Here is a 23,846-nt window from a genome sequence, read left to right on the forward strand (position 1 = left end):
CTGTGGGGCCCAGTCGCAAGTCAGCCAGGGACCAGCTGGAATGCCGGCCTGAGCCAGGAACTCCCAGCACAGGCACCTCCCTCCTCCCCAACCGCACCCAGCACTCATGCACCTTTGGGCGTGGGCTTCCCCTCTGCTGGTGCAGACATGCTCCACCCCTCTGTCAGCCACCATGTGCCTCCCTCACACCAGTCAGCCACACTGCACATCCTAGCCCTGTGTCAGCCCCGCCCCGACGGCTACTGGACACAGCCGGGTGTCCGTGTGCCGACATCTCAGGTTGTGTTTACCAAGCGAGCAGGAGTGGAGCTATCCTGAGCCGGGCCTGCAGCAGGGCACCACTGGGGAGCCCTCCGCTCTGTGCTGCGGCCAGGATCTAGAACCCCAAGAGCTAGAACTCAGACACTAGAACCATGTACTTCTTAATTCACCCCCACAGCTGTCCCAGGGCTTGCTCGGTCCCACACTGCCTCAGGCTCTGCTTTAGGGCAGGCCTGACCTGCAGCACAGGCAGGCCCCAGGAAAATCCCAGGACGGCGCTACCTGCTCTGGCACCCCAGCCAATTCCTACTCCCTGAACTTCCTGACTCGGGCCCTCAACGAATGCAGAATTACATTCTTCACTGAGCCCCCCCCCAAGACGCCTCTGCTTCCCCAGCCCTACGCCCCGTACCTGCAGCGATTGCATCTATGCTGTCCCTGCTAGCGCCTGCGTTGCTAATTCTCCTTGGCACAGGGGCAGGCGTGCTCCTCCCAGGCCTGGGCAAACTGCTGCTCCAGCTCTCTCGGACCTGCTGCTCCGTGGGGCTGCTCTGCTCTTGAACGACAAAGGAGCGCCTGGGAGAAGAATGGAGTTCAGAACACTTGCCCTTGAGCTCGGCATTCAGCTGCTTCCCCAGGGCCTTCCAGGAGAGCCGCACGTCGCTGGGCTCGGCCGCAGCTTGGCCCACTGCATCGGCAGGGCCGCTTCGCGCAGACGGGTCTGAAGGGGAAAGCAAGGGAGAAACATAAGTTGGCCCCACTCCTGGCTCAGTGGGGCAGCAGAGGAAGGTAGGCTCTGCTGTTCATGCCCTGGCCCAGTTCCAGCCTGGCTGTAGTACAGGCTGTTGTCCCAGTAATACCAGCCTCACATCTCCGAAGCACTGCCCCTCGCGACCCGGCGGGAGGAACCCACTCCGCTGGGAGGAGACTGGGGGTGTGCCAGCTCCAGCCAGCCTGTATGAACCAGCGCGGGCGGGGCTGGAGGGAGACCCAGCTGCCTGGAGCCACTGGAAAGCACAGCTCCCTTTCCAGCACCCAGTCACCATTGAAAGTCATTACCCTGCCCTGCTGGAATAGCCCCTGCTCTGCCCAGCAGGATGACAGCACACGCTCCACACACAGGCTGCGCTTGCCAGGAGAAGGGGCACAGCCTGGGCCCACTCCTGCCCACACACACACACACACCCCCGCCCGCCTGCACTGGCGTCTCACAGGCCCTGGTCTTTAACTCCTCTTTACTGGGAGGGGAGACTTCAATATTGTGGCCTCTAGTGCTAGTGCCGGGTGAAATGGTCTTCCTGAGTTTCATGCACCATCAATACAGCCAAGTTGGTCTGGCAGGGGGACACGGAGGCAGAGAAGGCATCCCCACGGGGCAGACACCAAGCCCCGGCCACAGCTAAGGGCTCTGGCCTAGGGGCAATCAGCCGAATGTCCCCAACAAATGTGGCTGGGCTGCAGCCCACACCCAGCCCCACAGGGCATGGCTAGGGAGGAGCAATGAGGGGACCCTATTTTCCAAAGGATGGCTTTAGCCTTTCATCCCCCAGCATGTGGGAGCTGGGGGTACAGTCCCAGGTAGCTGTGCGTGACAGGAGCATGCGTGGGCTTCCAGCCTGTCTTGGCAGAGCGGGGCACGGTGTCACCTGTCTGCACCTAGCAGGGCAGGCTTCCCCCTACCCGCATCTGGTGCTCCCAGTGGGACGGCTGGCACTGAGTGTGCTGCCCCTGCTCACCCCACACAGCCCGTGCCTGTGCCCACGGCCACCCCCACCCAGCTCCGGCAGGTGCCCGTGAGGTGAGACCTACCTGTGGACACGGAGTGTGTGCGAGATTTCAAGACAAGGGGAGGGGAGCCCGCTGCGCTGTCCATGATGTCTCCTGGAAACACAAACATCTGCATTCAGGGAGCAGCACTGAAAGCTGCACCCCCTGCCCCAGTGACACCCCACACCCACGCTTGTGGGGTTGAGCCCAAGGTAAGCTGCACCCCGCCCCCCCCAGTGATACCCCACACCGACGCTTGTGGGGTTGAGCCCAAGGTAAGCTGCACCCCGCCCCCCCCCGTGATACCCCACACCCACGCTTGTGGGGTTGAGCCCAAGGAAGGATCAGTGAAGCCACTGGGCTGAAAGCAACTGCCTGTCCTGCTCTGACAGGGCCTCTAGAAATGGGCTTTGTGCTTAATGGCCACCAGGGCCCCACAGCCAGCTGGCTCTGTTTATCCGTAGGACGTGAGGGTCCCTGCAGGCTCCCCTGGGATGGGAGTAGGGTTGCCAACCCTGCAGGTTTGGCCCTGGGTCTCCCGGAATCGGCATCGAGGTCCCGGTGACTACTGAAAGCAAGCTGGGCGATTTGAATAGGATATTTTAAGAAAATGACATGATGGGAAAAAAAAATCTCCCAGAATAACTTCAGCCTGAGTTGGCAACCCTAGATGTGAGCCAAGCCAGGCTCTTGCCTCTCACACATTGGTCCTAGTACTAAAGAGCCTGCAGCACCCACCACCTCTCCACATCCACACATACGCCCATCCCCACCCCCCGCCAGTCGTCAGTGGATTTGCCAAGAGAAGGGGCACAGCCTGGGCCCACTCCTGCCCACACCCCCCCCAGGGCAGCAAACTATTCTGTTCTTGCTCCATGAAAGGAAATCGCATCCAGCGGCCCTGCCGTGCTGCTCACTAACGGCCCTTGTAAACAAGACATTAGAACAGGGGCTCTCAGACTGGAGGTTGGGAGCCCTCAGGGGTCATGAGGTTATTACATGGGGGGGGGGGTCGCAAGCTGTCAACCTCCACCCCAAACCCCACTTTGCCGCCAGCATTTATAATGATGTTAAATATATAAAAAGTGTTTTTAATTTATAAGGGGGGAGGGTCACACTCAGAGGCTTGCTGTGTGAAAGGGGTCACCAGTACAAACGTTTGCGAGTCACTGCCTTAGACACAGCAGCTGGACCTGGGGGAGCAGATCGGGGCTGTAAGGAAGCGCTTTGGGGGTTTTCAAACACAGGCACCTCCGAAAGCAGAACTGCACCTTAAACCCTCCATGGACTGCAAACCTCTCCCTTCCAACCTTGCCCTACTTCTTAGCAAGAGCCAGGGGGCTGTCCACACGGGCCATTCGACCGGTGCAGCGAGAGCGCGTGAGCTAGCCCCATGTGACAACATGGTCACACCTGGCTGCTCGCTCTCCTAGCAGGCATTCAGACTGATGATGGCAGGCCTTGGTGCAGAGCCAGGGATTTCCCCCCGCCCGGCTGGCACGGCTGGAGTGCAGTGTAAGACCCCTCCCACCTCTGGCAGATGTGCTACTTTTTAAATTCGCCTGCATATTCTTATCTGCGCTCTTGCCTCCTCCTGCACCAGGGGAGTTCCCAGCTGCTCAGTTTGGGAATGTTGAGCTAGCAGGTGTGTGCGTCTTCCCCTGGGAATGCCATAGGGACTGGCACATTGGGCTTACCCTGGCAGGGCACAAAGTTACAGACAGGGCCGGCATGGCTCGGCTCTGGCACTTTTCAGTATTTGGTGTCCAAGCGTGTTTACACAAGAGCTCAATGTCATTAGCTCCAGTTTGAAGTTGGGGAACTGAGGCTCGGGGGCGTGACGTGACTGCTCGGGGCCCGCTCCTGTTGCTGGGCAGGTCAAGAGGAGTTCTGCCCCTGGCTTGAGGGAAGCAAGCTCTGGCCCTGAGCAGGCAGCAGCCCTGCAGGATCTCGCCCTTTCTGGCTGTTTGAGCCCCAGGACACAATTTGCCAGAGAGCTGGTCACTTTTCCAGCTAACTGGGTCGAGGTGGAAAATGCCTTTTTGACCAACACAAAAGCATTTGGAATCATCATCAAAAAAAAAAGTAAGTTTTGAACCCAAATTCGTGTTGCCTGGGACCAGAGTCTGCCATGCTGGCTCTGGCCAGTACTGGAGATGTCAGGACATGAAAACCCGCCCTCCCAGACAGCCGTCGGCCTATTGCAGAGAAGGGGGAATTCCTGCCTGTCTCCAGCTGGAGAGCTGATCTGCCCAGCACTATGCAGGCGGACTACAGCGAGGCTGATGGCAGCGAGAGTGAGCCTAGACCTCTACAGGAATTGCTTCCGGAGCTAGACCCCAGGGGATTGGTAGAGGAATCACCTATAGACCTAGCCTGCTTCTGGAGCAGCACTTACAGAAGGGATCTCTCCCATTTCATCTCTGCTGCTCCGCTGTGCAGCTCCCCAGGGCAGCCACTGTTGCACCATGTTGTCTTAGAGGAGGGCTACCACACCAGTGCCCACTGGGTGCCATAGCCTATCCTAGCATCCCGCTGCTCCTGCCACCGCTGCCCCCTCCAGCGTAGCAGTGACTGGAGCAAGGGAGGGCAACTTTAGGGACAAAATCCCACTGCAGACCAGGTCAGTGGGACATTCAGGAATGAATGATGAGGTTGGCCCGAGACTATTCAACTGGCCACAGCCTCGCAGGGAAAAGGGCTTGCAATGCCCAGCGAGGGAAATGCTGCTTGCATATGTTTTCAATGGGTGGCTTTTGCGGCGTGCCTAGCATCAATCTGCACCAAGCCCTGCCAGAGACTGTCTGGGCCCTGGCACCTGCTCTGGGCTCCTACAGCCTTGGTCTGAGACCCAGCTGCCCCAGTAAAGACTGGCAAGAGATAGGATGCAGCCGATGTCACTTACCATCTGAACCAGCTTTTTTGATCTCTCCTTCTTTACTCTGCAAAACAAACAGAAAGAAAACCCCATCACGGGCAGAACCTCCTGCTAAAACGCCCTCCCACACGAGGGCGCCTGGGACTGCTGGTGCTGAACTACAGGGAGAACCACAGAAAGGGACAGCTGAGGCTGAACGGGCAGGAAATCTCTCATGGCTGTAGCAGAGACTTCCTGGACACAACACCGGCTGGGACATTTCCAGCTCAACTGGCCAAAGCATCAGCAAACCCGCCCTAGGAAACCATCCTGCCTGAGCCTGCGAAACTTTCCCCAGCAGCTCATTTCCATGCTCTTCACCTGAAATGTTGGGACGGAAAAAGCCAAACCCTCCACCCAGCCATAGCCTTCCCTGACTCCACTCAGCCTGGGCGTAAGCATCTGGCCCAGCGGCCGAGCACACAGGAGGAGACGACTTTCCAAGGAGCCCTGCTGCAGGGCTAGCTACTGTTGTGGCCATTGGCTGTCTCATGCTTGCCCAGCAGGCTTCCCAGGATTACCTGCTGGGAAGGACCAGGCTCTGTGAAAAGCTTACTCTCCAGGAAGTCAGGAACATGGCCACACCCACTGACGGCAGCAGGCCTGGCTGGCAGCGCCGGGAGAGCTCACCCGCTCTCCAGCAGAGTTCTGGGCACTGGTCACATGGCGAGAACTTGCCATTGATTAAGGCTGATGACAGACTCTGCTCTCCTTGAATACCTGTGTATCTAGTGTCCCTCACAGAGCCACAGCGACCCTCGGGAAACCTGGTTCTCCTGGGACAGAGGCTTGGGATCCAGACCAAATGGAAGGCCAGGCTGTTTCAGTAGCAGGGGGTTGGGGGGAATTATGACCTTCAAACAACCCCCTCTGCCAGGGGCCCTCGCCCTGGTGCAAAGTGCAATGGGATTCCTTAACTTCCTCTCAGCACTGGCTTCTATGGACTGGAGCTCGAGGGCCACTAGGAGAGAGACAAATCAGCTAGACGCCCACTGTGCAAACTCTGGAATTACAGCAGCTCTAAGGAGGCCTTTGGGAGAGCCTAGAGATGATGCTGCCTCCATGGGCCCAGACCACACCCAAGCTCTGCCCCCCTGCAGCATGGACGGGTCAGCGGCTCCCCCTGGACACACAGCAGGCTTGGAAAACATAACTACTAGCCTCTTCCAGTGAGGGACCAGGGCAAAGACCTCACACACGCTTCCAAGGGCTGCTGGGTGAGCAGCACTGGTCTCAGCGCTGCCTGGGGGACAGGAGGTACAGACCTCCTGGCTCAGATCTGGCAGGGTGGGTTATGGCCTCGGGCCAGCGCACGAATGTGTGAGCCATGAGAGAGGCCACTGGCTGGAACAGCAGCTCCCTGTCCTAGAGGCTGGCATCTGTAAATGAAATAAAGCAACTGATGGGAGCAGGCTGCCTGGGCAGCTCTCACAGCAAGGGGGCTTTGGGGAACATGCATTTGTTACAGGGCAACATGCCCTGAGCACCCATCAGAGGGCCGGCTCGCGAGAGGTGCTGAGCACCCGCGATGGCACCATCAGTGATTGAAGGGAGTGCGGCGGAGTTTGCTGCATCACCTGGTGAGTGCTTACTAGAAAGTGATCTCACAGAGGCATGGAGAAGAGCCCGGACCCACAGACTGGGAACCAGAGGAGGATGGTGCTCGGCGCAAGGCACCGAGACGGGGGAAGTGCGACCATCAATGACACCTGTGGCCAATACTACCTGGGGATAGGGCCGAAATATTGTGGAGGGATTTAGAGGGGTTAGAAACACAAGTAGGAAATAGAGGCCAGTCTGGACCAGTGGGTGGGGGGACAGGCTGATGCACAGAGCGGGGCAGCAGCTGCAGCCCATGAAACCCAGCAGTGACTGTGGGCAGAGACAGGTTTGCAATGTGCTCAGGGTAATATCAAACCCAGGGCAGGGGCATGGCCGCCTGGGAGCAGGGAGGTGACAGTCTGTCAGCATGGGACACCGGTGAGGCTGCTCTGAGAATACTGGCCTCAGTCGCACCACCAGGCAATCCCAAAGAGCAACGCAGCCAGGAAAGGGGAGTGAGGAGGGAGGCAAGGTGAAGGATCAACCATCACTGTAAAGTCACTGACCAGAGCTGTGAGTGGGAGGGCATGAGAATGGCCCACAAGAGGCATTTCTACACCAGGAACCCACTCATCTCAACGGGATTCTTGCCACCAACTTCCGCCAGCTCTGACTCAGGCCCCATGACAGCAGAGGAGTTCACGGGCTGCCCGAGGGGGCACTGCAGAGACTGAGGGCATGAGATGGAGCGAAGGAAAAACAAACAGTGAAATGGTCTCCTATGAAGAGAGGTGGAAATTCTATTGCTTGAGTCATCTAGAACTGGGCACTGCAAAGCCCAGGAGAATGGAGCACAGGGACCAATTCTGTGCTGGCTGCTGGCATGGACTAGCCTTTCCCAGCTCTGTCTGCTAGGGTGTGTTCTCGTGGGACCATCCACTATATGGGCATTGGCCCTGTGGCAGCCCATGCTATATAATGAGGCCTTCAGACCCAAGGGCAATACCAGTGCTCCCGAAGAGGGAATTCCCTAGTGAAAATGCAGGGGTAGCTCTTGGGGAAGTACAGGTAACTCTTACAGAAAAGCTGATTTCCGCCGAAGCACCTGCTTCCTGCTGACATGCTTATGGGAATCAGGCATCCAGAAAGATCAGCCTTAGGGAACGGTCAAGCAACCAATGTCAGGGCCTGCCTCCCCCTGGGCACACAGCAAAGGAGGGAAGAGTAGCCCCTGCTGCTCCCTGCCCCTTCAGCTCTGCAGCAGATCATCAGCTCATGAGAAGTCAGGGTTGCCCAGCCTCTCCCCAGCCGCAGGCTATGCTGCCAACGTGCTGAGGGCTGAACCTGCATGTGATCGAGGTAGTCAGCATGGCACCAGGGGCATTCATGCATGATCTCAGCATGACCATGGCTGTGCTGCCATATTAAAGAGGCCAGCCATTGGAGGCAGTTAGCTAGCAGGACGACTGGCTGTTGCTCTAAGGACTCTCAGAAAAATCCTGGGCACATACAGGGGTTAGACACAGACGTGACACCACAGCAGACAGGACTAGATTGGCTCCAGGACTGAGATCTGACTAGTCACTTCTATTTGCTGGTCCTAGGCCGATCAAACATGTTTCCTAAGCGTTAGATGCCGAACAGCCTTCACCATTCTACACAGGGGTACCTGAGCACCTTCCAGCAGCGCATCGAGCAACATGACTATGAGCGGTCCCATGTTCGTTCACCCAGCCTCTGCCTGGGGCCGGTGCACCATGAGGTCTTTTTATATAAAGCTTTCTTTTAAGACCTGTTGGAGTTTTTCTTTACTTCAGGGAAATTGAGTCTGTACTCACCAGGGAATTGGTGGGAGGAAGAAATCAAGGGGAGATCTGTGTGTTGGATTGCTAGCCTGACTTTGCATTCCTGTTTTCAGGATTGGGAACAGAGAGGGGGAGTCTCTCTGTGTAGTTTCACAGAGCTTGTGTCTGTGTATCTCTCCAGGAGCACCTGGAGGGGGGAAGGGAAAAAGGATTATTTCCCTTGGTTGTGAGACTCAAGGGATTTGGGTCTTGGGGTCCCCAGGGAAGGTTTTTCAGAGGGACCAGAGTGCCCCAAAACACTCTAATTTTTTGGGTGGTGGCAGCAGGTACCAGGTCCAAGCTGGTAACTAAGCTTGGAGGTTTTCATGCTAACCCCCATATTTTGGACGCTAAGGTCCAAATCTGGGACTAAGGTTATGATAGGGCCTTGTTTCAGTAGGGCTATTTTGATGCTATATGTTGCTCTGTGTTTATGTTGGCGAAGGCAAGGTTAAGAAACATGGCTGGCACTGGAGCAGAAGGTGGGAAGGTTTGTGATGACCCTTAGCTCCTGGGGGAGTTCCAGGACCAGGCCCAAGAAAGTTCTGCCTCCCACACAGACAAGCTTCACCCTTGTGGCAGAAAGTTCCACTGTGGCTGAGGAGCAGGGCTGTTGCCCGTGACATCTTCATCCCACAATGTTAGCTGATATCCTGGGCATGGACCACTCGAAGATAAGGACTGAAACCTCAAATCTGATTCGTTTTCCTGTGGGAAGCCAGTGCAGAGAGCCGGTCTGATGTCAGTCTGCCTCACTGAACCTGCACAAGATGCACTAATTCTTGCTGCTTGTGGGCAGTGTCAGGTCATGCTGCTGATCTGCCATTTAACATGTATATGGGGGCAGCACCCGTGGGTCCCCCTTGGGATCACCACGCTGGATGCTGCACAAGCACGCAGGGAGACACCCTCTCTGCCCAAAGAGCTCACATCAAAGAACACAGCTGTAATTTTGTGCACTACACCCCCATGACTCTGCAGCGAGCAGCCCCACTCCATCCCCTACAGGGCTGTCCAACATGTACGTACTTGGTGGTAATGAAGAGCAGCAATGCAAATGCTTAATGAAGGGCCTCTCTCAATTCCAGAGGGAGGAAGGGAGAGCTGTTCCCACAATCCCCTGCCTTTTCCAGCAGAGTTTGAAATATTCATGGACGAGGTGGGGGAAAATGCATTAAGCATTCTGTGCATCTGAGCCAACGCAATGCTGAGGCCCCATAGCTCCTCTGCCTCTTCTGCTCTCCTCAGAAGATATTTCCTTTCCAAGGCGATGCCCTCTCCCCCCCCGCCCACAGAAGGCTTCCATTCACCTTTTGCTCTTGGCCCCTGCGGCCTTTCAAGGCAAGCCTGTAGGCTGGCACCCTCCTTGTCAATATCGACACATGGCTGCAGATTTTCACAGGGCAAAGTTGCGACACAGCCTCTTAATTTGTGCCCACAGATCACAGAGTCATCGAATCATAGAATATCAGGGTTGGAAGGGACCTCAGGAGGTCATCTAGTCCAACCCCCTGCTCAAAGTAGGTCCAATTCCCAACTAAATCATCCCAGCCAGGGCTTTGTCATGCTGGGCCTTAAAAACCTCTAAGGAAGGAGATTCCACTACCTCCCTAGGTAATCCATGGCCATAACAAACCACACGCGTAAAAGGCATCACTCAGCTATCCACCTGGACGCCTGCCATTAGCAGCTGGGAAACACAATTATTTGTGCTTGCAAAATGAGAGGATATTGCTGAAAATCAGGGCAGCTGCATTACAACAAAGCAAGATTCTGGAGTCCTAGCAGATTCTTAAACTGCCCCTTGATTCTCTAAATAAAGAGCGCATAGGAATTCTCCTCTAACAAGCCCTGCTTCAAGCCACATATCACCTCACTCACCTGGAGCCGCTAGCCATGTATGTTAAATACAGGCGTTACCCCCAGGCCCCTCAGTGCCACGTGGCAAAGGGCATGACACATCAGGCCTGACCCACTCATTGCCCAGAACACTGTCGTCATCCACCGTACCTAAAAGGTGTCCTGTAAAGTCTCATTCACAGACTGGTGACATGCTGGTCCTGATAATCACTGCGCAATATACGGACAGGCTGCATACAAAGAGCTAGAGATGCAGGCTGGGAATATGTTCAGAAAGCCTAGCTCACCCTAGACCAGGGGTCGGCAACCTTTCAGCAGTGCTGTGCCGAGTCTTCATTTAGTCACTCTCATTTAGGGTTTCGCGTGCCAGTAATACATGTTAACGTTTTTAGAAGATCTCTTTCTATAAGTCTAAAATACATAACTAAACTATTGTTGTCTGTGAAGTAAATAAGGTTTTTAAAATGTGTAAGAAGCTTCATTTAACATTAAATTAAAATGAAGAGCCCCCCCGGACCGGTGGCCAGGACCCGGGCAGTGAGAGTGCTACTGTAAAGCAGCTTGTGTGCTGCCTTCAGCACAGGTGCCATAGGTTGCCTACCTAGACAAAAGGAAGGGGGATTTACTTGTCTGGCCAGCTTGATCACAGAGAACAATGAAAGGTACATTCACATAGAAGGTAAGCAAAGCGAGCAAGTGGGGGAGATGACTGCTTAATGATCATGACAGGGGCTGGAGTCCTGGCTCTTGAAACAGAGACAATGGGGTAATAGGAGCAGGGGCAAAGGGACATTCAAGTCATTCATCTCCTGAGGGAACAAAGAAACCAGTACTTGGGGTCTGTGAGGGCTGGGTCCTGGCTGGAAAAGCCTGTCACACTGGAGAATGCTGACAACTTGAAGTAAGGAAGAAACAGTGTTAGGCAAAGCTACATCTTACTGAATTCAGTTGTAGACCCTGGAGAGTGCGTCGTTCTGTTTTGTTTGTAACCCTTTCATAGCCAGAAATCACTTCGCTCTACAGTCTCTGTTAACGCACGTATTTGTTTGATTACCTGCCATCTCCAGGCTGCGCACGTAACTCCAGCTGAGCTACCAAGCTGGTGTGTGCACTGGCTCTTTGGAGGCAGCGAGCTTGGGATTAGCTCTGTGAGTGTGTGACGAAGCAGGGAGTTTTCTTCTTGTTTTCAGTGGTTTGCATGCAGAGGGTGTGGGACTCTGTGTCTCTGGGTGTTACTGGTTTAACAAGGTGGTGGGAGAGGGCCGTGGTTGTTACTGAGGGCCAGTGAACGGCCTGGAAAATGGATACCCCAGCAACTTGTGACCTGGTGACTGGGAGGCCCCGCTCGGGAGTCACAGCTGGTTCTGGCCAGTGGGAGGACAATGGGCTGCAGAGAGAGGACCCCGGTGAGCTGACTAGCCGGTTCCAGCCAGAGGGAAAACAAAGGGCAGATGAGAGGAGAGGCTAAGAGGCTGAGAGGAGAGGAGACCCAGGCAGCCTGTTTACCTGGGACAGAAGACAAAGGACAGAGGCTGGACTTGGGGGATGGTGATATCAGGTATCAGATGCCCAGCTGGGAGGAGTGGGTTCTGGGCTGGGAGCAGAGAGCAGTCAGAGCCCCCCTGGAGGCTGGAGAGACCTAGATGTGCTGTGCTGAGGGGAGGCCAGGCCTGAAGGCCCAGAGAGTTTCCTGTGCTGGGTTCAGACACTCAATAAACCCTCCTGTTTTATGCTGGCTGAGAGTCACTCCAGTCTAGAGATGGGTGTGGAGGCCCCGGGGGTCCAGAGCGAGAGACAGGCTGCTGAAGGCTCAGAGAGGTGCGGTTCCATGAGGCAGAGGGGCTATGGCTTAACCCCCGATAGAGAGTGGACCCCCGAGAAGAGCTGTTGCAGTGAAGGGGGTTCCTTCCAAGGACTGTACGGAGCCAGGAGAGAGCACAAGTCCTGTGAGTCCGTGACAGTGTCCAGTCAGAGTGACGGGCCACTGTAGGGGAGTCAGTTTGGGGGGGCACTTGGAACCGGAGGGGCTGTTGGGGCCACCCTGCAAAGAGCACCCAGGCTGGTGGAAGCCAAGGGGACACCATTGTGCTGTGGGCATGCTGCCGGTGGTGGGGCTCTGAGCCAAAGCTTCACAGCGTAGCTACCCAGGGCAGGTGGGGACGCAGCCCCTCACTGGGCTGCGTGAACCCCCAAAGCCTCACAACCAGCCATCGGGATTATTCATTCCACGGCAAACGCTTTACCCAGGCCCACTCTTTGAATTAGATGAGGTCCCAAAAGCTGTCGCTGTATCAGTCCTACAGACAGTTCTGCTGTATCAACATCCCCATCCACTAACATGCCACAGGTTTGCCATGGAGCGACTGCTCTGTCAAATAACCCACTATCTGAAGCAGAGAGTTCATGCCTGCCGGGAACACACCACGCTCTGGGAGATTTACTGCTCTTTTAAAGGGCTCATCTCAGAAGGGTCTCAGACCAGAAAGGGTCACTAGATTATTTTGCCAGCTGCAGCAGCTGTCACACTGCTGGCACATCCTTCCTCAGTCTCCCCACACTTTTGTTTTCATGAATGGTGAACAGGCGGGTTATGCCTGTGCAGTAAGAAGAGAGTACACTGTAGCAAACAGCTACCCCTACACTGCATGTGACCACGTCACAGTGACAGAGGGCACAGAACTCACCTTTCCTGCTTGCCGGCCATCTCAGCTAACGGAGAATCACCACTAGCTGTTGGCAGTGGAGGGCCTATGTCACACAGCAGTTCTGATTGCATCCAGTAGAAGGTGGCAGTGTACTCACACACATGCCAGGCCATTGCAGGACTCGGAGCACTTGGCCAGTCTGCCGTAGTTTAATTCTAACAGTGGGATGTGAAGAGTTCGGCGTGCTGGTGCTATTTGCTTATCGGGGGCCCATTCCCCTCATGTACATGGAGGGGTCAGCAATAAGGCTGGTGGGGGCTGGGTTCCGGCCAGCACCTTTCTGCTGGATATTCCATGCAGCGCCGACTCTTCACCTGCAGGCGAGGAACACTCAATGGGGCAGGACCAAGGGTGGGGGAGGGCATGTGTGTCTCTCTCCTCTCACCTGCTTCTTCTTCCCCTCGGAGGACAGGACTTTGGTGACCCCGATCCGGTGCAGCATAACGTGGACGCGCTGCTCAAAGGAGCTGGGGATCTCCCCATCGCTCTTCTCAAGGTGCCGCCTCTGAAGGGCAAACAGGACAAACCCAAGGGCATGCTCAGGTGGCTGCATTACCATCACCAGGGCCCCCACCCCCGTTGTGCTGGGCAGCCAGAGGCTGGGCTGCCTGGGGTGGCACCGTGGCTTTCAGCCGCCTTTGAACCCTCCCAGGTCTGGGCTGCTTCCCGCCCCCCTGCAGAACTGTAGAGCCGTGGGGGGCCTGGCTAGGCAATGGTACCTTGACAGACTGTCCTGCGAGTGGCAGCACTGCCGGGGTTCCCCATGGTGCTGCATGCTGCAGCTCTGCCCGATATGCTATGCCTTCCCCTGACCGCTTCATGGCCTTGTGCCTTGTCCCCTAATTCCCACTGCAGCCTTCTGCAAGTCCTGCCCCAGGGATCCTCCCCCAGCCAGAACCAGGCCCCTTTATGACTCTCAGCCCCTTCCACCTGGGTACAAGGGTCAACAGGAGGGGAACGTACCCCAGGGGGCGAAGCAAGATCCAGCCCTCCCCTCACGTTGCCCAGGCTGAGGACAGGTTTGCCCAGAGACTGCAGTAACTGACGGCACCAGGTGAGTCTGGCCTGGGACACAGTGTTTGTACATCACTGCTGTGCTACAGCCCCCCTCGGACAGGGTGACCAGACCGCAAGTGTGACAAATCAGGGCGGGGTGGGGGTAACTGGTGCCTATATGATAAAGCCCCAGACATCGAGACTGTCCCTATAAAACCAGGCCATCTGGTCACCCTACCCTTGGCGCTCCCACTGGCGCCTTTGCCTAAGATCGGTTCCCCCACCCAGCTGTATCACAGCAGCTAGTCCCAGGCCTTTCTGATCCTCTGTCGCTGGGGCGGGCCTCAAATTCCCCCAATCATCCCCCAGGCAGGAACAACCAGGGGCATGGGCAGGAGCAGAGAGGGGCCCAACAGCAACAGACCCCACGGTGCTGGATTGGTGGGGGCCATCTGTGCCCCCAAAGTCCCCTGCCGCTTCCCCAGGAATGGAGCAGGGAGTCAGCCCCACATCTACGCCCGAGTCCATCTGCAGTGCAGACGCCAGCCAGGACTGGCTGGGTCAGGTCAGGACTTGGGGCCTGATCCAAACTAGCCTGGGGTCAAAGGAAGTCGTCCCATGGACCCCTCTTAGAGTGCCCCTGGTTGGAGACACCAGGCCACGCAGGCTGGGGGGCCAGTCAGTCTGAGAGCTAGAGAACCGGCCTCCCTTTATATTCGCTGCAGCCCAGGCGAGTCTCCTTTCTGCCGGTGGGTACAAGCCTCTGGACTCCCGCTCTCCACTGCACTGTTACTGTAGCACAGCACCTGCTACAGCCGAGGGCCAAGTTCCCCTGTGCGACTCCAGGGATGAACCGGGCCCCTACACTCAGGACAGCCCTGAACTGGGGCAAGTACCAGGAGCACAGGCTCCCGGGGCTAGGAAGGGGCTAGGACTGGGTAGTGGGGAAAGAGGGCCGTTACCTTTTCATGTTTCACTCCTAAGGCCTCTTCGTCCTCACCAGACAGGAGTATGAGTGACTGCGACTTGCCCTCTCGGGCATACTTGGGCCTGAGCCTGTGGGCAGCATCGGGGGTCTGGCTGGGCTCTGCATTGGCCCTGGGCTCCACGGCAAGCCCACCCTCTTCGGATTTGCTCAGTGCCTTCCCAGGCTCCCCTGCCTTACTGGGAGGCTTTGAAATGTCACCACGCGTGGACTTCCTGCCCTTGGCTGCCGAGGGGCTGCCCTCCGGCTCCTTCTCGCACTTCCAGCCCCGGCTGGACTTCGGCTTCTTGAACGCAAAGAAGTTTCCTATTTTCTTTTTGAAAGTCCGGGTGCCAGACGGCGTGAGGGGGGTTGAGCCAGAAGAGATCCCCCGGGGGGCTGGGCTGGAGCAAGAAGAGGAAGCCAGGAAAAGAGTTAGCACAGGTGCTAATCGGAGACATGAACTGAGAGGAGGTACCAGAACCACTGTGCCCCCAATGCCAAGAACTGCGCCAGGCACTTCTCTGCTGCCCCCCTGCAGCCTGGGGAGCCAGCCCACAGGGAAGAGGCAGGAGAAGAATGTCTCCACGGCACAGGGGACTCACTACCCTCTTGGAAAGGCAGTTGGCTCGGTGGCCTCTTCACTGTTTCCTTATCTTTGAACTTCCCCCTGACTACTGGGATTAGAAAAATCAGTGGGGGGAGGCATGGTGGAGCGCAGCCTAGCCCCAGTCCTAGCCCTTGTAGGGTACCCAGCAGGCAGCAGGATGGGAGCCTCTGGGAAGGAGCTGGGAGATGGGGGTTGGCATGGCAGGATCCCCACCTGGGAGATTCATTGCAGACACACTTGGCTGCACATTTCACCGTCTCCCCATCCGGGAGCTTCGGCCGCAGAGGTGCAGCCACCTCTCACTCTGGACTGTAGCTAGCCAGGTCAGGGCCCCTGACCCTGGATGCCTGTGCTGTTAGCGTTCTCCAGCACGAAGACAATGCCTGCGCTCAGCTCTTGTGCTAACGCTGCCCCAGCCCATACCGAGCAGCTGGCACTCCACAAGGACGGGCCGGATTGCCCCCTGGCACTCAGCTGCTCCCCGGGGCCCCACCGCTCCACAATCCCACACTAATCAGCCAGGATTTCTGCCCAAGCAGTTCAGTAATTGAGGTAAATGAAGATGTTTCATATACAGTAGGTCAGGAAGCTTTGGGAGGCGTGTCTAGTCCCAGAACCACCCTGGCTGCTCCTTCCCAGGCCAGACTTGAGGCAGGGATTAGCAATCCTGACACCACCATTCCCTCCCCTGGCCTCCTGCACAATGCAGCGGCTCACCTACGTCACAGGTGCTGCCAGGTTACAGGGACAGCTTTCAGTCAAGGCTGTGGGAGAGGGAAGTGGAGAACCAGGAGCCATAACTGGCTGTAGCAGCCCTGGGTGGAGATCCAGGCTGCACCAGTGCCAGTCCCAGCATCCTGTCTCAACCTGCCCTGGGATGCACGCTCAGCAGTATCCTCCTCTCCTGGCTGGGAACATGGAGGGGACTTCCCAAGGCCTCCCACTTGGGCAGGCGTGATGGCAATTTTCCTCCATGGCTGACATGGTCCAATAGCGTAGAGATGGCCATGCCCCCTGGAGGCCATCAGTAAAGAAGAGTGTGTCTAGGCAGCACATGAAGGTAGCCTGGGGTGGTCGCACCATGCCAGCTTTACTCCAGCTAGTAGCAGACACAGGACTGGAAAGCTGGCTCTCCCACGTCTTTACATACCCTCAGGTGCGAGGACCGACCGCTGGTTCTGTAAGAACACCGCCAGCTTCCCTCCAGGCACTGCCACTTTCAGCGCTACTGTGTGTGACAAGTGCCCGTATCTCAGAAAACATCCTCCTCTGCTTCCTCAGCACAGTCTGCTAGGTACAGCCCCGGCCTTTTAAAATTCCCTCTTCCCTGCAGGGCAGGTTCCACCCAGTAACACTGAGCTCCTGGTGGACAGGTGCTCTCTTCCCCCAGGATGGGGACAACGACAATGAGCCAGGACAAGAGCTGGCTGTGTATGAAAACCTAACTACTGCTACTGGGAAAGCCCCTGGGCAGCCAGGCTGCGTGTAGCTGTGCTTGGCTCTCGTTCTTACTACAAATGGGTCGTGCATTTCAGAGCCGGGCTTCTGCCACATTCAGGGGATGCCTCAATCAGGGAGCACTCCAGCTCCCGGTACGGCAAGAGTGCAAGCAGGATGCACGAGCAGAGTTTTACACAGAGACCGGGGAGGGGGCAGATCTCAACACTAGTTTCATCAACGGGGAGCACTACCGCTAGCTGGATGGAAAGCCCAAGTGATAAGCTGCAGGGAAATACAAATCAACACAACTGCAGGGAAGCGAGTCCTACTCAGCAGCAGGCTGCTTGTGGGAGGGGTGACAGAGCAAGGGTCAATGAGGAAAAAAGACACCGGAGAAGGACAAGAAAGGAGAGCAAAGGAGAGAAAATCTGGCTCAATTCTGACTCCTCCTGTGTGGGGAGGGGGGAAGGACGGGGAAGGGCAGAGTTTTGTTTGCAGACACACCTGAGCTAAGCCCTGCACAGGCCATGCTGCTGGACTCTAAGGTCTACCACTAGCACAGTGCTTCTGCCTTCCCAGCCCCCGTGAGCGAACCCTCCCAGAGCCTGTGGAGGTGGAACGGATGCTGGGAGTGAGCTGCCCGAGGACACACAGCGCGTCTGGGAGGACAACGCAGATGTTTTTGGCTTCCAGGTCCTGACTGACCACATTAGCTCACGCTGCCCTTGTACACTGATTTCCTCCCAACGGGCCATGGGCTTGGAAGAGCTAGTTCTAACCCCAGCGCCCAGCCTGGTGAATCAGCCGACCTCGTCTCACTTCGCAAAGGCCATCCTCTGGCCGGGACCCCAAAGGGAGATGCTGACTACACTCATTGTTCGGTCTAATGGTGTGAACCCCCGTGTCCTGGGCTCATTCCAATTCAGGGAATTGCATTCTGACATCCTAAATGCCCCTTGCACTTTCAGCTGGACTTGGTGGGCCTGGTCCTCAGCTGGCATGAGATGGCAGAGCACCACTGAAATCAGACCAGCTAAAGATCTGAACCAGATTCTTACTTAGTCCCTGACCAAAACTGCTGCGTACCATTGCTGTGTGCCATTAAACAGTTGCTGTGTTGCACCCAAGACATGAGTGCATTTCTGCAGTGGGTGAAATGATCCCTATAACATCCTGCACCTGACACAGGTGTTGTGTTGCAAGACTTTGCTAATATGTTCACAAGGCACTCAGAGTCCTAGAGGAACGGTGTTTAAAAGCATTAATGACTATTAATTAGTAGTGACCTGAATTCAAATGAAGTAAAGTAATTTTACCCCAAGAAATGACTGAGGACGATTCCCTAGTTTATGCATCACTAGCTTGTAATCCAGGCACCTCCTGATGCTAATTGGCACATGACCTAAGGGTTACAGGAATCCCCTGGGCTTGGTATGCGCATTCTAGCTCAGAGAACGCCACGTGAGGACTCTGAAAGCCAGTGTCACACTGGTCATCAGTACTGCTGTGAAATGCACATAGAGCTGTCGTGTTAGGAGTTGTGTATATACACTGACAATTACATTCTTACAGCCTGCATCTATGGATTGGTCACCGGCAAAGGTGAAAAGTCGAGAGCTGTTTGTCCATCTGTCTGTTTACATGTAAATTGAGCACTGTCTGGTTCACAAGGAGCATCCACTGGCATTCTAAGGTAATGAAGAGCAGCGGGGACTTTATAAGGAAAGTAGCAGGAAGAGATAGACATGGGGCAGAATGAGGGAGAGGAACCCTGTCTTGATGTAAATATCAAAGGATTCTTTTGGTCTATTTTGGGGGGGAAAAGGGGACACCCTGGAATCCTTCACCGAGGAAGTGAACGGGCAGGGAGTTTGCTTCATGAAAAGGGATCCCAGCCAGGCTTGGTTGAAAACACTGGAGAAATCTTTGGGTGAGACAAGCTTGTTTAGACAGGAGGAGAACTTGTGAGCTAAGTTTGGTCTCTAGAAGGTGTGTTATTGATTTTATTTGTAACCGTTTCCAATATTCTTATTCACACTCACTTGAATCTCTTTGAAAACAAACTGATTCTTGTTTTCACTATAACTAGATCAAAGCACTGTGTGTTTAGCTAAGGAGGTCCCTAGTCCAGTTTTGGCCTGGACAGTCCTCTGTTGGGGTGGTTTGTCCCCCATCTGGTACTGGGACAAACCAGATGTGGCTTTGTCTGGTAGCGGACAGAAGGTGCCCTTTATAAGAGCACGCCACTTCGTCCCCTCCGGCATGACCCCAATTCTCCAGTGTTCTGGGAACATGCGAGTGGCCACCTTATGTTTAGCAGAGCTGTGTTAGAAGGTGTAATTCGTGAGCTGTGGAGTCCCATCCCTGGGGGAACAGCAGGTAATTCTGTGTGTGGTCAGTGGATCAGGAACTGGAGGCTCCGAGGACTCATGGGCTGGTACATGTGTATCACTGCCTGTACACAGACAGCGAGGCCTGCGGAGGCCCAGAGCAGGCACAGCACAGCAGGAAGTGGCACAGTACTGAATGCACCTCGTTTACTTACGGCAGTTCCTCTTGGATCAGCTTCTTGGTAAAGAACTCCTCTAGCCCTTCGTCCACGCAAGTAATGCTTCTGTCCTCGTCATTCTCCGACGGGGCGGGCTGGACCTACGAGCAAGCGCCACAGTCAGAAGAGTGCAGTGCTGCAGTAGCAGAGAAGAAAGGAGGCGAGAGGCGGGGGAAGCTGAATTCAGGGGGCACGATCCCAGGAGAACGTGACAAATCACTTCCGGACGTTCCTACTGATGCAGCTGCTTTTTAATTGCACACGGACATACAACTGTGTATACATTTGCTGTTGAAAAACAATAAAACAGAAGTAACAGCAACACCACCTAACTCTGACCTAGCCCTCGTCATCAGCAGAGCTCAAAGCTCTTTACAAAGGAGGGCAACATTATCCCTGTTTCACAGAGGGGGAAACTGAGGCCCAGGGACTTGCCCCGGGTCTCTCAGCAGGCCAGTGGCAGAGCTGGGAATATAACCCTGGCCTCCTGAATCCCAGGACAGCACTCTATCCACTAGCACACTGGTTCTCAACCAGGGCTGTGTGTACTCCTGGGGTGGCAGAGCTCTTCCACGGGGTACATCAGCTCATCTAGAGATTTGCCTGGTTTGTCAACAGGTGACCTAAAAAGCACTGGTGAAGTCAGTACAAACTAAAATGTCATACAGACAATGGCTTGTTTATACTGCTCTATAGACTATCCACTGGCACGTAAGTACAATAGTTATAGTCCAATGGATTTATTTTTGAATGACATGGTAACAATGAGAAAGTCAGCGATTTGTCAGTATTACTGAGCTGTGACACTTCTGTATTTTTATGTCTGATTTTGGAATCATGTAGTTTTTAAGTGAGGTAACACTTGGGGTACACAAGACAAATCAAGACAGAGGAGTACGGTGGTCTGGAAAGGTCGAGAGCCACTGCACTAGCTCACAGGGCCTCCCTTCGGTGCCACATGGCCATGCATCAGAAGGGACATAAAAAACCCCACTCCAGAATAAGACCACAAGCCAAGTGCTGCTTCCAGCATCTAAACGGTTTCTCCCCTGTTACAGAGCACAAAGCTGCAGGCCTGACAGTCACTTCAAACCCTCCCCAGCCTTGGACCACCTCCCGGCTGTTCTCAAACAACCGTACCTGCAGGCTCAGAGACATACACCCAGCTCCAAGAAACAGCCTGGCCGGGCTGGGGCGATGTCTAGCTGCCCTGGTGTACTTTGCATCAGTGTGTTTTCTTCTGCGCCTTTTCAAGAGCTTATGCTTGAAGCCAAAGCCTGTGTTGTGTCTAAGCTTCCCCTGCCATTATTCCGCAGCATTGCCAGCTGCTCAGCACTAGGCCTGAAAATTGCCCATGTGGTGCTTTTAGAACTTGGCTGCCCTTAGCTCAAGCTTGGTGACGTTACCAATTAAAGAGATTGCACCTAGTTCCAGGGAGATGGCCAAGAGCAGCCCAGCCTTGTTGTTCCCAGCAATGTCCTTGGGGCCCATGTCCCAAGTGCCAGACTCAGGAGCTGCCTAGCCCCATGTTTAAATGCTTTCCCCTGGACAGCAGGAGACCGCACATATTTCATTTCACTTTTGACTTAATGGGAAAGTTCCAGGACGAGGGCCCAGGTTTTAACCCTACAAAAACACCCCACCAAATACTGATTATGAATAGGGCGAAAGTTCTAGGCCAAAACTGGGTGACATCAGAGCTGTGAGGAGTCAGATCATTCATAGGCCTTATTGTCTCCAATTTCTGGTCAGCAAATCTATCCCTCACTCTGAGTACTTGCCCTGGTTCTGGATTGCTCTCCTCAGATCATTTGCCAGTGTTTTGCCCCGAAACGTCCTATGCAGCTGGGGTTGGGGGAAGGAATTTCATCATTTCCCTTAGGAGACTATTCCACAGGCTATGGGTCTGGATGCTGTGGGTCTTGGCTAGTTATCTTAGGTGCATGTACACGAATGCAAGAAGCCTGGGAAACAAGCAGTGAGAACTGGAGGTCCTGGCACAGTCAAGGAACTATGATGTGATTGGAATAACAGAAACTTGGTGGGGCAGTTCACATGACTGGAGCGCTGTCATGGATGGGTATAAATTGTTCAGGAAGGACAGGTACAGGAGGAAAGGTGGAGGAGTTGCACTGTATGTAAAAGAGCAATATGGTTGCTCAGAGCTCCAGTTTGAAACTGCAGAAAAACCTGAGTCTTTGGGTTAAGTTTAGAGGCGAGAGCAACAAGGGTGATGTCGTGGTGGGCGTGTGCTATAGACCAGCAGACCAGGAGGATGAGGTAGACGAGGCTTTCTTTAGACAACTCACTGAAGTTTCCAGATCACAGACCCTGGTTCTAATGGGGAACTTCAATCACCCTGACATCTGCTGGGAGAGCAATACTGCAATGCACAGATAATCCAGGAAGTTTTTGGAGAGTGTTGGGGACAACTTCCTGGTGCAAGTGCTGGAGGAACCAACTAGGGACCATGCTCCTCTTGACCTGCTGCTCACAAACAGGGAAGAATTGGTAGAAGTAGACGTGGGTGGCAACCTAGGCAGCAGTGACCATGAGATGGTTGAGTTCAGGATCCTCACAAAAGGAAGAAAGGAAAGTAGCAAAATACGGACCCTGTACTTAGGAAAAGCAGACCCAGATCTGTGGGGGTACTGTCAGGGGGCAGCACCCCAGCCTGAAAGGGGCACCAGGATCCAGGAGGAACTCGGGCCCAGTGGCAAACGGGACACCAGCCTGCAGAGGGCGCTCCGGAGGCTGGAAATGCTAATTCCCTGGACGACCAGCAGGAGGCGCCGCGCCAGTGAGTCCCGCCCTGTGACAGACCCCTCTGATTCCCCCACTGAACACGGTCTCTGCTCCTGCAGAAGGTCTCTATGGCTTAGCAGTTTGAGCACCGAGGCCACGGCTCCAGCTGGGAGGGCAGGGGTGGAAACCAGCCAGGTAACTGCCTCCCAAAGTGAGGGAGGTGAGCTCAGAGCTCCCCGGGTGGTGGAGTAGAGATTAGCGAGTGGAACGTTTCCTGTAGGAGACATCAACGAGCAAGCGATGCTCTGTTATTGAGGGATGCAGACCCCAGCCAGCACCTGCCTCCAGAGACAGGGACCGGACAGCAGCTTTGCAAGGAACTAAAAAGGCAAGGGGAGGCCAAGCTGGTCGGGTAACAGAGCCAGTCGGGTAACTGCGTGCCAGCAGTGAGGCCCCAGGGCCCCAATTTGCACGCACAGTCACCCAGCCAGCAGGTGTGTAACACTACTTGTTGCCTAGGTGGAAGAGGCACTAGCCAGCCAGCCAACCAGTGGGGTGTAACATAAAGCAGAGCAGGAAAGCTATGTGATCTTAACCCCCGTGCAACCCCCTCCTGCTGGGCCAGCACACTTCACACACATTTTGCACACTCACTGAATGCCAACATGGTGCAACAACAGCGCTGTCCAACCAAGGCAATGGCCAAAGCACTAGTACCACGAGCCCCGTTTTCAGGCACACATATATGCAATGGGCAACTTACATCACCATTAACAGCCCCACCCACTTTGGTCCGGGAGAACTGCACCCTCTTCCTCTAGATCTGGGTGCGGCCTGCTGAGTGCCTCAGTTTCCCAGCTGAAGATGGGGTTAGTCATATCAGGTTACCCAATTCCCAGGAAGGCTCCAGGGATGAACTAGTACTGTGTGTAAGTAGTTCTTTCTTTGGAAAGAAAATGTAAAAGCACCAAGTGCAAAGTGTTATCATCATAATTCTATAAATTTAGTCCTACCAACAGGGCCGTGGAATGGAACAGTGCCCCCCCAGCCCTCTCCCAGACTGTTAGGAGGGCCAGGGACTCCCTGAGGGTGCAGTCAGCCAGAGCAGCTGCTAGGTTGTACTAATCCCAGCTAAACACCTGGAAGGGCTCTCATCCTCCCCTACTTCCTCCTCCCCACTCACCTGCCGCAGCCCGCCCTGGCAGAATTCTAGCATGTTTATGGAGGGCTGGAGTTACTGAGCGCTAAAATGGGATCTGTTGCCTTGTGAACCACATGCTCCCATCTGGGGACTTTCCAGGGCTCAGTCAAAAGCCAAGGAGCCCCCCCCCTCCCCCCCCGTCTAAACACAATACACAGGGAGGAATGGGCTACAAAGCCCCTTCCAATGGGGTTACTTACAGGAGGTGGCAAAAGCTTTAAGCACAGTCCTATCTTCTCAGAGCCAGCTGCTCCTGTTCCACTGTGCAGACGCACAGGCCTCCCAGGAGGCAGGACTTTTGCAGAGCTCTCCCCGTGGGCCTGCGTGGAGTAGTCAGGATTCCTTCCCAGCACTGTCTGCAGATTCAAATTGCCCCAGAGTCTGGGGGGTCTGGCTCTGGGGGTCTGGCTCATGTCCTTCCCTAGTTCTAGGTCAGACTTTTCAGC

General features: G+C 55.1%; 1 protein-coding gene across 1 annotated transcript in view; it reads right to left on the reverse strand.

The window, feature by feature from the left end:
- CARMIL2 (capping protein regulator and myosin 1 linker 2) overlaps positions 1-23,846 on the reverse strand; it is a 130,226-nt gene that overhangs the window by 13,431 nt on the left and 92,949 nt on the right. The window contains exons 33-38 of the mRNA XM_030581180.1: positions 19,452-19,555; positions 14,855-15,260; positions 13,282-13,401; positions 4,934-4,970; positions 2,071-2,142; positions 674-982 (exon numbers count right to left, since the gene is read on the reverse strand). Coding sequence (XP_030437040.1) covers positions 674-982; positions 2,071-2,142; positions 4,934-4,970; positions 13,282-13,401; positions 14,855-15,260; positions 19,452-19,555 — 1,048 coding nt within the window. The remainder of the gene's footprint in view (positions 1-673; positions 983-2,070; positions 2,143-4,933; positions 4,971-13,281; positions 13,402-14,854; positions 15,261-19,451; positions 19,556-23,846) is intronic.

This window comes from Gopherus evgoodei, chromosome 12 (genome assembly GCF_007399415.2).
Source record: "Gopherus evgoodei ecotype Sinaloan lineage chromosome 12, rGopEvg1_v1.p, whole genome shotgun sequence".
NCBI classification, from domain to species: Eukaryota; Metazoa; Chordata; order Testudines; family Testudinidae; genus Gopherus; species Gopherus evgoodei.